General features: G+C 41.8%; 1 protein-coding gene and 1 long non-coding RNA gene across 3 annotated transcripts in view; one reads left to right on the top strand and one right to left on the bottom strand.

Moving 5' to 3' along the window:
• The window catches only part of LOC138751285 (uncharacterized), a 29,311-nt gene extending 25,256 nt beyond the window's left edge, over window positions 1-4,055 (top strand). The window contains exon 5 of the long non-coding RNA XR_011349800.1: window positions 381-4,055. This is a non-coding gene — a long non-coding RNA (uncharacterized lncRNA). The remainder of the gene's footprint in view (window positions 1-380) is intronic.
• Window positions 1,908-17,053, bottom strand: part of gfod1 (glucose-fructose oxidoreductase domain containing 1) — a 74,466-nt gene continuing 59,320 nt past the window's right edge. For both annotated transcript variants that reach the window (XM_069913394.1, XM_069913395.1), the window contains exon 2: window positions 1,908-10,547. In XM_069913394.1, coding sequence (XP_069769495.1) covers window positions 9,628-10,547 — 920 coding nt within the window. In that variant the 3' untranslated portion in view covers window positions 1,908-9,627. The remainder of the gene's footprint in view (window positions 10,548-17,053) is intronic.

Genomic DNA, 17,053 nt, shown 5'->3' on the forward strand with positions numbered 1-17,053 from the left:
ACCTCTAGGAATACTTTAGAGACTACGTATCTTGATTGTATACACGTAGCCCATTGAACCACAAGTTCTCTTATACCTACTTTAGTATAATGAATCGAGGCCTAATCATTTTTAATAGGCTTTTGAATAATATTGTGCCAATTCTACTCTAATCCATCAAATTAAACACAAAATAAACTGTACTTACGATCCACAAGACAACAATGTCTAGAAATTAGATTTTAAGCATGCACTGGATTTAGGACTAACAGTCAATTAGCTATTACAGGAAGATATTAAGTTCTTTGGAACACAATAGAAGTTTTAGAAATTACTATAAAAATTATAATGGTTGCCTCTAGGGACAAGAGCTAAAATGGGACCTTTGCTCTTCTAAACAGGACTTCTTCCAAGATGGAAACATTCTGCTCTACACCAATCAGAGAAAAGATCAGGTCTTTTCCCATGGCAACTAGACACCAGCATCACCCAGAATGACCACATGGACGAGAATGACGAGAGGGGAGGAGAGAAAGAGAATGCTTCATGAATCACTCAGAGTGAAGTCATCCTCGTGACCAATCCCAAAAAGGAGATTTCTAAGTACTGATGGTGCCGGGAGACCAATCAGAACCTCTGACCAGAAAATGCTGGTTGCACAGCAGCTATACCATCAAGCTGGTAGCCCCAAGGTCCAAGTTCGAATCCCATAGGGTTGCATTGGAATTTGAATTCAGTTAGTAACTAAAACTTGGAGCAATGCTTGTATCTGGACCCGACAGCAATGACCACAAAACAACTGGATCATTAGGAGGGGAAATCTGCCGTCCTTGCCTGTCACTTCAGACCCATCCCCTTTGGTTGACTGAGGTGATCCCTGAAATGATTGCAATATCATGACACATTCTCTCTCTTTTTCTCTCTCTCTCTCTGTCTATCTGTCTCTCTCTCACACACATGCACAGAGTGAAGTTACACCCATGGCAATAGACATTATCTGATGTATCTTTTTCCATCCCTCTATAAGCTGCGTCTATGCAGTTTTGCCACCTCAGCCACATAGGACGTGCTTGAAGCTGTGAAGAAACAGCACTACACCATCAGGAAATAGCTTAGCAGCCTCATTTCGCAGAATAAACAAGAAAAATGTTGGAGGAACTCAAAAGGTCATGCAGCGTCCATAGGAAGTAAAGATATAGAATTGGGCCTGAATCCTTCTTCCTCCTGTGGATGCTGCCAGATCTGCTGAGTTCCTCCAGCATTTATGTGTTTTTAACGACAATCACAGTTCCTGCAGACTTTCATGCTTCATTCCATTGAGCAACATGATGCTATTCAGATCGTGTGTTGTTCTTGGTGAAAACAACTAGGCTATGCATGAGTAGCTCACAATTCTTGATGTGACAGCAATTAGTGCTCCTCCATGAAGAGTAAGATGAGAGCTTTTGCTTCCCTGTCGGAGCAGTGAGATGTCATGCATGTGCATGTCGCTGTCCAACAGTAATGAGGCACCTGCGAACGTCTCTCTTTTCCAGATTTTCCAGAGGCCTGCTTCTGTTCCCCCACAATCTCTCCCCCCCCAACTTGTTCACCTCCCTCTTCGTCTTGAGAAAGGTCCTGCTCAAATTGGGCAGAGGAAAAGGTTGAGATCTGCAAAGGAGCAGGGCCTGTTGGTTGCCTCATTATCGCAGGCACTTTCTCTGCCCACTGCAACTCCCAGGCTGCATGCTCATCTACACCCAACCACCTGCTGACTCTAACCACCATTGGCAGTAGCCCATCTAATCCCAGAGCTTCTCGTGATTCAGCAAAGACAAGAGAAACAGAGCTTTCTAGAAGCCTGACTATAGCCACATGGGGTCAATTAGATAATTAGACATCCTAAAGTTAATAAGAGTATCAAATAAGAAGGACAATAGCACGCATAATTCGTTAAAAAGTTATTTTCAACTTTTTTTTAGTCATTTTAAATTTTTTAATTATATAACACTTTCTAGCCCACAAGCCAATGTCACTCAAATACACCAATTAACCTACAAAGCCTGTACATTTTTGGAGGGTGTGAGGAAACCCACACAGGTCACTGGGAGAACATACAGACAGTGGTGAATTCGAACCCGGGTCACTGGTGCTGTAATACTGTTGCACTAACCGTGATGCCAAAAGTGTATATTTTTGTCTATTATAACTGACTCTGAACACATTAGCGGTGTTGAAATGTGCCCAATTTTGGAAGTCATTGTGCAGGGATGAATGGGACTTGAGTGGCAGCTACTGGCATTGCTGCCGAGTCTGCCTTCCTTCGGCTGAAAAAGATGCAAGTAGAGCCAGCAGTGGGACACCCATGGAATATCCCAGCAGATAGATTCTGGGAAAACCACTTGTTGTTAATTTAAGGACATTCTGTGGGTTTTGGAAGGTACTTGAGCAGTCTCCAATAATTTCTGATGGTATGCAGTCAGTTTTCCTAATATCTGAAGGATGTCCAATTATATAGAAAAGTTGTCCAATGTACTTTCTTGTTGTGGATAAGGGGTGAAATATATTGCAACAGAAAAATTCAGCCATATGAACATCATTTACGCATTGAGAGGAAATTCTCCCAGGAATGATCACTTGTGCCATCTCTCCTGGGTAAAAAAAATCACTGTCATTTACAAACATATACTATAAAATTGGCTACATTCTCTTCAAAGACATAACACCATTTCTAATTATCCTTTCAGTGAGCAATATTCCTTGAGTTGTAAATGAGGGAATGCAACATCACAAAACCATCAAGGACAGATACAAAATCAGTAACAGAATGTCACAGTCCAGGCAATCATTTGCATATTACAATCTGCATATATTAGAAAGCCCAGACATAAAGTTCCAAGTTTACTTTGCATAACAAAAAAGCACAAACTGTTTCACAAGAACGGACAGACAGGCTAAGTTTATCTAACAGTACAGTATCCTTAACTCTTTACAGTAATAGGATATTGAAATCCAATTGCTTTATGCATATTTTAAATAAGAATATTTAACAAGCTCAGTATGTTTTGAGCTGTCTTACCTATTATAATAAAATATAAATTTTGTACAGTCTCTGCTACTTGAACAATTTTAATCTTTCCTGCTTATATACAGATATTCATGCTAAAATACATTAACATAAATAACACAAAGATTTCACAGACATGTCTCCTCTGTACGTATATGTAACATTAAAAAAACATTAAATCAACACATTTAGTCACAACTATTCATTTTTATCATCATTAATAACACTTAATTTTAAATACAAATGCAGACAGCTGTTTGAGTTAACACATTCATTTACAGCCGCAAGCTGCTTTATGGAATTCAGGCATTAAATTTAACTGGAGTTTACAGTTTATTAATTATTTTATAATTTGTGATTGTGATGGATTTGATGGCAAATTGCTTTGATATATATAAGTTAGCAAATTGCTGTGTGAACATGGGAGTCAGCCTCAACAGGGACTAACGTTTCATTCTACCTCACCTAACCCAGATTTAAGTCTCTGAATTTTTTATTAGTTTTACTCGTGAGAGATGTAGTTAGGGCTTTGGAGTAGTTCTACCCATTTGCAATGTTTGGATTCTTTATTCTGACACAAGGTACAGGTCATCTCTTTATACTAATGGAGTTAGACTGACAAATTTCGATAAGGATGCATTGAATTAATAGTGTTATCTCAAACTGACATTTATCAGTTATAGTTGACAATCATCCCTTTAAATATAACGCTGCATTATCTAACACATTTGGATAATTGTATTGTCACTTTTTTCTTGCTCTATGGTAACTAAATATTTATTATCTTTTGTATTTATTATCCCTTTTTAATCTAACTTAATGCATGATATTGTAGTTTATTTTTACTGACCTGTTTAGCTGCAGCAAGTAAGAATTCTGGTGGATTTGTACATTGTACAATAAACTCCATCATTGTCACATTATAGTTGTGATGTAAAAATACTGTAATTGTAACATTGTAAAAGGAACTGTTCCCAGCTTTTTAAAGATTCCCAGTTTCCTCCAGCCATCATTAATACTCTCTCACAAAGAAATGGATACCCCTTCTTTAGTGTCAGCATTGATGTTACGGCTTACGAACTTACAACTGGAAACAAATCAGATTACACTCTGCAATGTCAGCTAACCCGAAGCAAACGGTTCATCAGCCTTATGGATCTTCTTAGCCTTCCTTTGCATGTACCTCTTCTTCACAAAACTACCAAAGAAGGTTACTACAGCATCAATTTCTTTTCTTTAAGAGAGTTTTACAGTTATATGCCTAATTGGGAGCAGATCTATATCAGAAATTTTGGTTTGAATTGACAATTTTTTCTGATGAAGAACCTTTAATCTGAAATTAATTTGTTTCTCTCTCCATAGATGTGGCCTGACCTACTAAGTGTTTCCAGCATTTTTCTGTTTTTATTTTAGATTTCCAGCATCTCAAGTTGTTTTGAATTGACTTTTTTTGTCTTTATTTGCTTTTTTTTTAATTAAGAGACACAGCAAGGAAACAGGCCCACATTGCCCAAATCATCCCTTACCCCATATGTCTTTGGAATGTTGGCAGAAACTGAAACACCCTGAAAAAACCCACATGGACACAGGGAGAATGTACAAACTCCTTACAGACAGTGCCAGATTCGAACCCAAGAATCTGGCACCGTAATAGCATTATGATAACCACTACATTAACTGTATCGCTCTGAAGGAAAGGCAAGTTTACCAGTGGGATTTGTTTATTATGAGAATTAACCTCTTTGGTATCTCCTGAATGAGCAATGCAGAAAGTAAAAATAGCTTATTTGACATATTTATTTTTTTGCAAAATGACATGTACAGAGCCATGGGAAAAAGATTACGATACCCACATAGAGTGTTGGCCTTAAGTTTTTTTTTAAATGCGGATTGCTTAGAAGAAACTATTCCTTAGAAGGTGACTTCAAGTTTCCCACCGATAAGATCAGCAGTGAATCTTGCACAATTTGTAGAATGGAAGGATGCAAGCTAACATACTGTATTCTCCATGGACCGAACAGCTATTACTTTGGACTATTCATGACAACTCGGCATGATTTCCCAACAGCCAATTCGAAACAAGGATCCAACTGAGTGCCCAATATACTTCGAGGCAAATATTTTTTTTAAAAAGCTATCAAACCTTCTTTTCACTGCCTGCATGGCCCACATTTGTATTTTGCAGTCAGTTTTTGCCTGAGGTTGAATCATATTTTTCTGAACTTTCATTTCCAACCTTTGGACTTGAAAAGGAATATTCATCACATATATATATATATATATGTGTGTGTGTGTGTGTGTGCAGCACCTTCTCAATGCAAAGATATGCAGGGAATAGAGAGAGAGTGAACTGTGTGGTTTCTCTGAGCTATCTGAGTCAAGAGCTGCCATGTTGTTGAATTATATCAGTGTGTTCGGGAAGATGAAGAACTCAACTGTTTCCAACGCACCCACAACACCGTCTCGTAAAATTGTCCATTTAAAACATCAATGCCATTGTGGCACGGTTAGTGTAGCTGTTAGCGCAAAACTATTACAGCGCCAGCGACCTGGGTTCGAATCCAGTGCTGACTACAAGGAGTTACTACGTTCTGCCCGTGACTTGTGTGGGTTTTCCATGGGTGCTCTGGTTTCCTTCCACCTTCCATAATGTACAAGCTTTTAGGTTAATCAGATGTAATTGGGCACCACAGGTTTCAATGGCCAGAATCGGCTTCGACTGTGTTGTGAAAGTAATTTAATTTTAAAATTTTAAATTTATGAAAGTATTGTTTTGTTCTTGAAGAGGTCAATAAAAGCAAGAAAAATACCTCATAACAAGAGAATCACAAATCTATTTTGTTAGCAATACAGCATCCAGCTACCAAAAGTTCTGTTGGTCTAGCTCACAAGAACTTTCCTCAGCCATGGGGTGTCCCAATTATTTTTAGCCTGGTTGCCCATTGTTTTAATGTACTAGTTGTAGCAGTCAACTTACACCTACAATTAGTGTTGTCATAGTAACCAGATACTCAGACATTGACTGGGTGTCAATTAACAGCCCAGACACTTGCTATATACTAACTACTGTACTTCTTTTCTTTATACTTGTTTGTTTTATTTTTCTTGATCATTTAAATTTAACATTTTAATTTTAAGATTCCCTGGACTTCAAAAGAGGCTATGGACATTTAACTTTTGAGCCTGGATGGACATTTGAATTAGGTATTTGCACATTGTCCTGGTTACTTCACAGCCCTCTCACTGGTGAGATAAACAAGAACTGCCGATGCTAGACTCTTAAGCAACCAGTGAGTTGCAGGAAGGACTCAGTGGGCAGAAATAGCAGTCAATCGGAGATAAAGGATCCTGATGCAAAACGTTGTCTGGCCACTTCTGCCCATGGATGCCTCCTGATCTGAATTTCTCCAGCTTCTCATTCTTTTGTCTTGCGACAGTGAGTCTTGGCCTACTTGAAGGTATTTTTTGTTCCCACGTCCAAACAGTGGTTGATATCCAAATTCAGCAGAGAAACGGGCCTTTCTGGCCCACAGATCCAATAATACCCATGTGACCAATTAACCTATGAACCTCATATGTCTTTGGAACGTGGGAGCTCCCGGAGAAAACCCACACAGACACAGACACGGGAGATCACACAAACTCATCACAGACAGCGCCAGATTCAAACCTGAGTCGCTGGCACTAACCACAAAACTAACTGTGCCGCCCTAAATGAGTAGAATAATATAAGCATCATATAAAGAAAAAACTGGCACCACCTTTGTGATGGAGGTTGCTGGAAATGTTGGTATTTATTCTCAATTCTGAATTGTTTCTGCAGACCGTGGGCCTTCCTAACTTCACCCAGGGAGGAGCAGAGCCAAACTGAGTGGCATACTTGCCATGCTAGTTCAGAGGTGATCACATTAGTGTGGGCTGGAGTCACAAGGTTTTCTACCCAATGGGGTATCAGTGAGTCTAGCAGCCTATGAACTAAGTGGCACCTGGAAAGGTTTGTGCCAATTTGGAGTCACAAGAAAGCGCAGATGCTGGAATCTAGGATTTTAAAAAATGGAGGTGCTGGAGGAACTCAGCAGGTTAGGTTGCATCTGAGGATGTTGTTAAACAAGAAAGTCTGCAGATGCTATAACTGTGGTTTAATACATAAAAGTGCTGGAGTAACTCAGCAGGTTACACAGCATTCTTTATGGCAAAGATAATAACCAATGTTTTGGGCCTGAGTGATTCGTTAAGGTGTGAGCAAAAAAGGAGGTAGAGGGGCAGAGGGAGGAGCCCAGGCTCACAGGCAAGGAGAAAATGGCTGGGAAATTATATGTAGGGGGGGGAAGAGCTCTGAATGGAGAGGGAAGGGGGTGGGGAGCTGGGTGAAAGGAGGCAGAGGGATAGTGGAAGAGAGAGAGAAACAGAGGAGGTGCCTCATGAAAACAGAAGAAGTTGATCAGTTGAGACCCATCATCAATATTGAAAGAGTAGAGGAGAGATAACAAGGAGGCGAGGAGGAGGGTGGGATAAGAGAAGGATCTCAGTGAGGAGTTGATGGTTAAATAGGGTTAGAGATAAAGGATGGAGATAGCGACAGAGGCTGGATGCTGATGAGTGAAGGCAACAATGCAAAGCAGAGGATGGAATCTGATAAGGGAAGGTGATGAGTGGGACCAGCTAAAGGAGCAGATGGGAATAGTGGTGGAAGGGAAAGGGGTGATGGGAGAATGGAGTAGGTGGGATGGGGGAAGAAAGTGGTAACAGGGAATGGGGAGGCAGGATGAAAAGAACCATGTGTGAAAAAGGGCCTCAGCAGATCAGAAGGAGACAGAAAAAGAGGAAAGTCTTTGGGTCAGAGACTATCTAGACAGAATAGGAGGTGCTGCCCTCTGGTTTAGGCCCCCTAGCCTCATACTGGGTAGGAAGAAAACAGATCCCATCACATTGGGTGCAGCAAAACCTCAGGGGGCTGAGTCAGTTTGGGTCCTGCAGTCCTGTCAGAATTGCCTCAACTTTTGCAACCATGGGAAAGGCATTTGTCAGGAGTCCTACTCCTGACTTTATGCAAATGAATGTTGGGTGAGGGAAGTAGCAGCTCCAATCAAATAACTTGATGATGTCAGCCTCACACGGCAGTAATGGCTACTTCAATGAAACATCAGAGAATGTTCTTGGAACTGGAGTGAAAGTTAACAATGAATGAAAGAAAACCAAAATCTTTCAGCCTCCGTCAGAGCCTTAAGTATAAACATAGAACATTACAGCAAAGTACAGGCCATTCAGCTCATGATTTTGAGCATGCCATCAGGGTCACAAATGGGTGGAGGGTCTGTGCATGTGGTCTGACTAATCCTAATGCAGGTCAAAACAAAGAGAGTGGAATAGTATGGACCTGATATGTAAGTGAATGTCACATGCTGTTAGCCCTCCCTAAGCATTTCTGAGCATGAGAACCCGGGTGGAAAATTGCAGAATGTGATCCATACAATCAGTTCCAATTTTAGCGCCTGAAAATTTCTTTGGACAAATTTAACCCATGTGTCCTGAAAATGCTGTACTATTAGAGAGAATTTCCTGCACAGGTCCGTGGACTCATCTTTCTTTGTTTTCTTTCAACTTCAAAACTTGTTTTAAACTGAATGGTCAACCTGGAATTGGTGGGATTTGAGTTTGTGTTCTCTGAATTGTAAATCCAAATCTCCGTGTAACCAATCCCTAACCCTGCACTATCACCCAAGATTGCAAAACTCACTTGAGGTAGAAAACCATATTTTGTTGCATTCACTAAATGTGAAATGTAATAACAATTCAGAAGCTGAATTCAGTGGTTATCACTACACCTCGTTGTGTGCTCAATGCTTACAATAGCAAAAACATTTCTAAAATCACCGTTGCTATTTCAACAACTATTTTCCAACCATTGTTCATTTACACTTCATCCTTTTCTTCAGGACTTCTCATGCCACATACTTGGTGAAAGGGTAGCCAGGCAGTCTGCAGTCAAGAGAACACTGATGGTATTTTTCAATCAAGCACCAAGAAGCATGCATACTTCACGATACAAGGAATTTCTTTATCTCACTCCACTGTGAAAGTAATTAATATTACACACTCATTGCATAGTAAAATGTGCCTAGTGACTGCCAAATGTAAAAAAAAAATATATATATATATAATTTCTGAATGCCAGGGTAATTTTATAATTTAGTGCTCCTGCAACTGAACTTTGTGCAAGGCTAATGCATATAAATAATTCCTCCAAAGGTACCTCATTTCTAGCTCCTAGCAAAGATGGATTTTCTGCCAACTATAATCAATAGAATTCTGTGTGCAGAGATTCTTGCTGCAGTTCCGCAAAGTTCAGGGATGCTAAACTGTAAAATGTACCCTGTTTCCCAGCCTGATAAACTCTTAACAGAAGTCTCTTGAATTAATAGGGATAACAGGTGAAACATTGATGAAAAGCATTTGTCTTTTCAAAAGCTTACAGGCTCCCTTGTTTGGATGATCAGGTACTTGCTTGTTTCAATAATACTTGTCTTGCCACATGCATCATTTTAAATTTACTTGGCATGAGATCTCATAACATCGTGGCCTAAGCGACTTGCCATGAAAAGTTAGTATAGTAAGGACATTCTACTGCGACGCATGGCCTCGCTGATCAAGTATGCAGGGCTAATCTCTGGTTCTTCTGTCATGATAACAATGTTCTGCCATTCACCAGTCTCATTTGATTTTTTTATGGTGTCCACCACAGATAGAGCATACAAGCAATCTTCAAATGTTGCTGCCATGGTCAGTGGTCTTCTATCCCAGGTACGTCGATCTTCCTGGTCTTGAAATGCCTGTCGAATGGCTTGAACCATCGTAATAGTCCCTCTGAGGAATGGGATTGGACAATCCCTGAAGGCTTTCTCTGGGAGCAATTCATTACTTAAAGGAGTTGAATCTTCCAGAATCAATTCCTTATGAGTTGCAGTATTTCTTTGTCCATACAAATCACTACCACTAACTATCAACCTGCCAGTGGACCCCACCACAGTGATGTCCTGCTTGAAATCTCCCGGAACGTTGAAGTTCAAAGTTACAGTACAGCACACTCCACCTTCTAAAACCATCTGAAAGGTGCAGAAGTCATCACTGGTGATCTGGCGGATCCCTCTGATGTGCTCCGTTTGCTTCACAAAAGTCTTCAGGAGGCCATGAACTTTAACAGCCTTTTGGCTGGTCAAAAAAGTCAAGAGATCAATAATGTAGCTTCCCACTGAATGTAGGCCTCCTCCTCCCATAAGATCATCACAGCTCCAGTTGTACTTCTTACCCAGAAGGCTTCCGCTGTGAACCTGAACTTCACAGATCATCAAGTTCCCAACATAACCCTCTTGAATCATTTGTTTCATTTTAACGAAGGCAGGAAGGAAACGCAGAACATTACCCATTATACTCATAAGTTTGGGATAATAATGTGCAGCTGACATCATCTGAAATGCATCGAGAGGAGTTGCAGCTCTATCGCAGATGACATTCTTCCCAATTCCTAATTGGAAAGAAAAATAAAGTATGTTAGCATCCTGTGGTTGAACATCTACCTTGTCACAAACATGGTGTTTGGACACCTCATAGAACTACTTGATTTCTCATAAAAGACTTGCGGCTTGCATTGAGTTACTGACAAACCTCTGCAGTACGTAAACTTGCTGAAGAAACTCAGCAGATCATGAAGCATGCATGTGAAGTAAAGGGCAACCAATATTTCGGGCCCAGGCCCTTCATCAGGTGCCTGAATAAAAAAGGATGGGGTGGGGGGGGAGGAAGGAAGGGGTGAAAAGCCCTCACAGGGAAATGGGACAAACACAGACAACTGGGACAGCATGGACAAGTTGGGCCAAAAGATTTGTTTTCATGCTGTATAGCTGCCTGATCTTATGAAACGAATATTTCAAATTGCCCCAAAGAATGATGGAAAATAGGAGCGGGCGTAGACTATTCAGCCCTTTGAGCCTGCACCACTATTCAATACTTTCATTGCTGATAATGCAGCCTCAGGGCCTTCATACCCCTTGATCACTTTAGCCACAAGGGCCACATCCAACCCCCTTTTAAATTACATCTAACAAACTGACGTCAACAACTTTCTGAAGCAGGGAGTCCACAAGTTCACAACTCTCTGAGTGAAGAAGTTTCTCCTCAGTGCCAAATGGCCTCCTCCTTCTCCTCAGAACTGTGACCCCTTGTTCTGGACTTCCCCATCATCGGAAAGATTCTTCCTGCACATGACTTGTCCACTCCTGTCAGAATTGCCTCAACTTTTGCAACTATGGGAAAGGCATTTGTTGGGAGTCCAACTCCTGACATTATGAAAATGAATGTTGGGTGAGGGAAATAGCAGCTCCAATCAAATAACTTGACGATCTCAGCCTCACACGGCAGTAATGGCTACTTTTTTTTGAGTATTTTATTTATAATTTTTCAAACTCAAACAATGTGAATAATCCTTAATAATAAAAACACACATTTTCCAATAATATACAAGTTTCACCAATGAGTCCAATCCCCCACTTCTCACCCGCCCCATCCCAATTAACGTAGACAATTACCCTGAAAAGAGAGGCAGCAACAATAAATTAGTCCTCATCCCCTATTCCTGTAGCATTTTGCAGTGTCTCTTTACTTTCCTGACATACTAGGGACATAAAGACCAAAAAAATTAAACAAAACAATTACATTTTTAAAATTCTTACAAAAAAGTAAGAACTAATTCAAGAAAAAGACAGAAATCGTAAGATTCATTGGGACCCCACGGCTTTCCCCAAGTCTTTAAATTTTCATGACTCAACTTAATGGATGGATGCCCTCCAAGGAGGGAGGTAGACAGAACAGACAGAACAATGAAGCACAAGGAACTGCACTATATCTTTGCACCGATTTAACACAGGTACAGTTGCCAAATTTTAAGGAAGGTGTCATATTTCCTCCTTAAGTTAAAGATAATTTTTATAAGGGAACGCAGCTCTGCAATTCCACATTCCAGTGCAAAATGCCCAGATGAGAGTCCAACTTCCAAGTAACCGTTATGCACTTCCTGGCCACCACCAAAGCAATCAACACAAATTGGATCGCAAGTCTTATGTCCATGATGTTTCCCAACAGGAACAGCTCTGGGTCCTGTGGAAATTTTCTAGGAATTGGCCTAGCTCTACCCAAAAGGGCCTCCCCTTGGAGCAGGTTAAGTGCACAAAGGTTTCCTTCTCTATGCCACACCTAAAAACTTGTTCAATTTCAGCAACATATGGTACAACTGGTGTAAAAAATTAAACTGCACCAGCCTATATCAAGTATCAATAATTAAGGTCATGCTGTCACGACACAGGTCTGACCAGCACCGTTCATCAATCGTTACACCTAGGTCTGACTCTCACCTTTGCCTAGATTTATGAAGACCCGGAGTAAGAAATACATTGACGCAATAAACTTGCGCGTATTCCCCTTTCGAATCAGGGCCTCCATGCCACTGCACACTGGCAGGACCAAGACCTTAACTGAAGATAGCAAAAGAAGGTCCTATTTGACAAATCACATTTAGTTTTAAGATGTTCAGATGACATAAGCCGTCCCCACTTGTAACAGTCCTCGATACGCCTGATCCCTTTCTGGCATCAGGTTCAGTGATGGCTACTTCATTGTTCTTGGAACTGGAGTGAAAGTTAACAACAAAATATAAAGCAAAATCTTTCAGCCTCTGTCAGAGTATTAAGTATAAACAAGGAACATTACTGCAAAGTACAGGCCATTCAGCTCATGATTTTGTGCAGACCTATATAAACCTACTCGATAGCAATCTAATCTTTCCCTATCTCCCACCCATAACCCTCTATTTTTCTTACATCTGTAAGAGTCTTTTGAATGTCCCTTTTGTACCAGCATCCACTAGCACCCCTGGCATTGCATTCCCAGCATCCACCACTCTCTGTGTAAAATACTTACCTCTGATATTTCTGCAGTCAACTTATGCGGATGTCCTCTGGTATTTGCTACTGTCGCCCAAGGAAAATGGTGCTGGCTGGCTATCCAAGCTAAGCCCCTTATAATCTTATACACCTCTATTAAAGAAACAATACAATACAATATTGAGCAAAATAAAGAATGAAATGTACTGGTATTGCAGGTAAAGGGTATTAGGTTTTACTGGGTTTAATAGTACAGCCAAGACAATTTCTTCAGGCTTTTTATAGGCAAGCCCTATTATGGACACCTTCACATTTCTGTCAAACTTATGTCACACTAATCTATGCCACTGCATGGAATATCATCTCTGGATTGAAATGACCAGGCATCAAGAAAAGTAATTAGATCAAACAAAGGCAAGTCCATAGTTGGTCTGTATGTCTGCAGTGACTAATAAAACTGGAGTTAAAATAAAAGTTTAAAATTATAACTGAAAACCAGAGAACAACCTTGAATATTCATTGTACTTAAAAAAGGCTGAAAAAGTTGAAATATTCAGTTTGCAATATCTCTTTACTACCCTTAACATAAATTGTTCTGGAACCACAAATGCACATGTCTGCACCATTGAAACACCTTTATTTTCTGTTTATTATTAGGACTGAAAGAGTGCAGAGAAGATATTTACAAGGATGTTGCTGGGATGCGAGTTACAGGGAAAGGTTAAAAGGTTTGGATTTTATTCCCTGGAATGAGTTGTCAGCTGAAGTGGAGAATTTGCGGACTCAATGTTGTCATTTAAGAAAAATTTAGGTAAGTACATGGATGGGAGGGATTTTGGTCTGGGTGCAGGCCATTGGAACTATGTTCTCTGGTTCAAAATGAGGTGCCCTTTAAATCTAAGATGCAATGATAGTTCTATGTTTTATGTTTATTATCTCTTTCCATGAAGCAATTTAATGAATATGATTGTGGTTGATTACAAAAATACCTGCTTGGCTGCAGCAAGTAAGAAATTTGTCGCATAGGTATCTTGTGGATGTATGTATGACAATAAACATTATCAAGGTGGTGATATGTAATTACACCACTATGTCACCAGGGGTCAGCCCGGTGACCTTGTATATAAAGCAGTCCAGAACTACAGTCTAGCCTTCCGGATTCATCTTGCAGAGAGAAAAGACCTCTTAGTGTACATATTAGTTTATTAAAACTGTCTTATACTTGCACTGCTGGTGTGGTTATTGTCAGTACAATTTAATAAACGAATATGATAGCTACTAGGATGAAAGCTGCTTCTGCTCCAACGCGCATTCCCGACCACCTGGTGACACTTCCTGAGGAATGGAATCTGGGGACGACCAGCACGCACGTGCATCTGAGGACAGAGACGGCGAGGGACCGCTGTACTGGAATCATGGTGAAATGCGGGGAAGACCACAGAAGTACTATAGGCCAAGTAAGAAATGGCCAAGAGCCCTGCCTGCCTGTGGGTTCACCGATGTAGGTGCTGCTGACCTTAATCCCCGGTCCGATCAGAAAGGGGCCACTACAAGCACGGATGGAAGGATCTCCACAAGTCATGCTCCCGATTGCCACATATGTGCAGAATTCCCGACTACTCCAGAGCCAGGGAAAGCAGACACCGCTACCGTCACTCCCCCAGCAGCAATTTCCCCAGTACCACGGAGACCTGTTGCTACTGCTGGGATCCCCCCTAAGCCCGCTGCAAAAGTCCCAAAGCCAGAGACTCAGCCAACAGCCCCAAGCACCCAGGTTACTCCTCCAGCAGACACAAGCCCCACAGAGGCTCTACCAGCAGCTCCCAGTATCCAAGGGTCCGCCCTTGCTACACCTAAGGGACCAGAGATTGTGGCTTATCCATGTGCTGCGACCAGACAGGCTGGAGCTCGATCCCAAAAATCCCAGAGCCGGCACACACTTCGGCCGCTGGCAGAGATGCTTTCTGAATTATGTGGAGGATGCTGAGGCATCGGATAAAGAGCTATTAATGCTGCTGTTAGCGCAGCTGGGAGACCACCCTTACTCCCTTATACAGGATGCCAGGTCCTACCAAGAGGCAATGAGCATTTTACAGAACCATTACAGTAAGGGGCATAGCGAACTCCACTCCTGGTACAAGCTCATGACCAGGTCACAACAAGTAGGGGAGTCTGCCAGAGACTTTATACTCTCTCTGAAAGACCTGGCGAGAGGCTGCAACTTTAAAGCAGTATCCTGGGGTTCCTGTAGTTTTATGAATCTCCTTTTTTAAAATAAAGGTGGCACTGGGAAGTGGCAATGTGTTGCCAGCAGCAGAGCAAAGGAACCTGCTAAGAACTCATGTTGTGAAGCATGAAGTTCTGCCGGCAACGTGATTGAAGTAAAAACACAATCATGGAGAAACTCAGCAGGTCAAACAACATATTTTGTATAACAAAAATAAAGATACATAATTAATGCTTCAGACCTGAATACTTCATCAAGGTATGAGCAAAATGTAGGCAGGCCCAATAATAAAATGGTGGGGAGGAACACTGGGCCAAAGGCAGGAGGTAATAGGTGGATGAGGGAGGAAGGGCACACACTTGCAAACAGGGGGAGGAAGATGGCTCTGTGAATGAAGAGGGAAGGGGTGGAGAGCTGGAGGAAAGGAGACAGGGATGGGGCAGAGAAGGACAATGAGGACTGGTCTAGCAGAAACTGGAGGGTTATGTTAACGGTACGTGGTTGGAGAGTGCCCAGATAGAATATTATATGTTGCTCCTCCAATTTATGGTGGCCTTGGTTTGGCAGTGCATGAGGCCATGGACAGACATGTCTGCACAGGAGTAGGGTGCAGAATTGAAATGGTTGACCATTAAGATCCCTGTGATTGATGCAGATAGAGTGAAGGTTACTCTAGAAATCCAGGGCACAAAATACAAAGGGTTCAAATTACTAGTACTCCCTCACCTCTGTGCCCCGGTACTATTGGGGTTAGATTTTCAGTGCCAGTTAGAAAGCATTACAATAGTGCACAACAGGCCTCACCCCCCCCACTACGCCTTACAAAGAAACAACACTACACCCTGTCTGTCCTGAACATCTCCGCTGTTCACACACCTGACCCCAGAATGCACACCAATAGCCACAAAGAGCAGGAGATACAGCCCAAGGGACAGACCCTTCATTAGGACAGAGGTCCGCAGGCTACTACAGGAGGGCATCATAGAGCAGAGCACCAGCCCCTGGAGAGCCAAGGTGGTTGTAGTAAAGTCAGGACAAAAACTGCACATGGTAGTGGATTACAGCCAGACAATCAACAAATTTACACAACTAAATGCCTACCCCCTGCCACGCATAGCAGACATGGTCAACAACATTGCACAGATGTCAGGTCTCCATCATAGACCTGAAGCCAGCATACCACCAACTGCCCATTAGAAACAGTGATCACATTTACACGGCATTTGAGGCAGACGGCAGGCTGTATCAATTTCTGCAACTCCCCTTTGGTGTCACCAATGGAGTGTCCCTATTTCAGAGAGAAATGGACCGAATAGTAGATGAGTTCCAACTGAAAGCCGTGTTCCCCTACTGAGACAACGTGACAATCTGTGGCCACACTCAGGAGGATCATGACACGAATTTAAAATGCTTCTTCCAGGCAACCAAGGAAAGGACCCTAACATACAACAGGGACAAATGCATCTTTAGCACCAGGAAGTTGCCAATCCTGGGCTACATAGTGCAGAACGGGGAAATCAGCCCAGACCCAGCCCGTACACGCCCTCTCCTAGACCTCCCAGTGCCACACACACTGAAAGCACTAAAAAGGTGTTTGGGACTGTTCGCCTAATGGGTTCCTAACTACACCAACAGGGCCCGCCCACTTATAAAAGCCTTAGTTTTCCCACTGTGCCCAGCAGCCACCAGAGTATTCAGGGACATTAAGGACCATATCGCCAAAGCTACCATTCGGTCCATAGATGAGTCGATCCCGTTTCAAGTAGAAATGGATGCATCCGATGTGCCTCTGGCAGCCACCCTAAACCAAGATGGACGACCGGTGGCTTTTTTCTTCAGAGGTAAGACACTCAACAATAGAGAAGGAGG

This window comes from Narcine bancroftii, chromosome 1, assembly GCF_036971445.1.
Source record: "Narcine bancroftii isolate sNarBan1 chromosome 1, sNarBan1.hap1, whole genome shotgun sequence".
NCBI classification, from domain to species: domain Eukaryota; kingdom Metazoa; phylum Chordata; class Chondrichthyes; order Torpediniformes; family Narcinidae; genus Narcine; species Narcine bancroftii.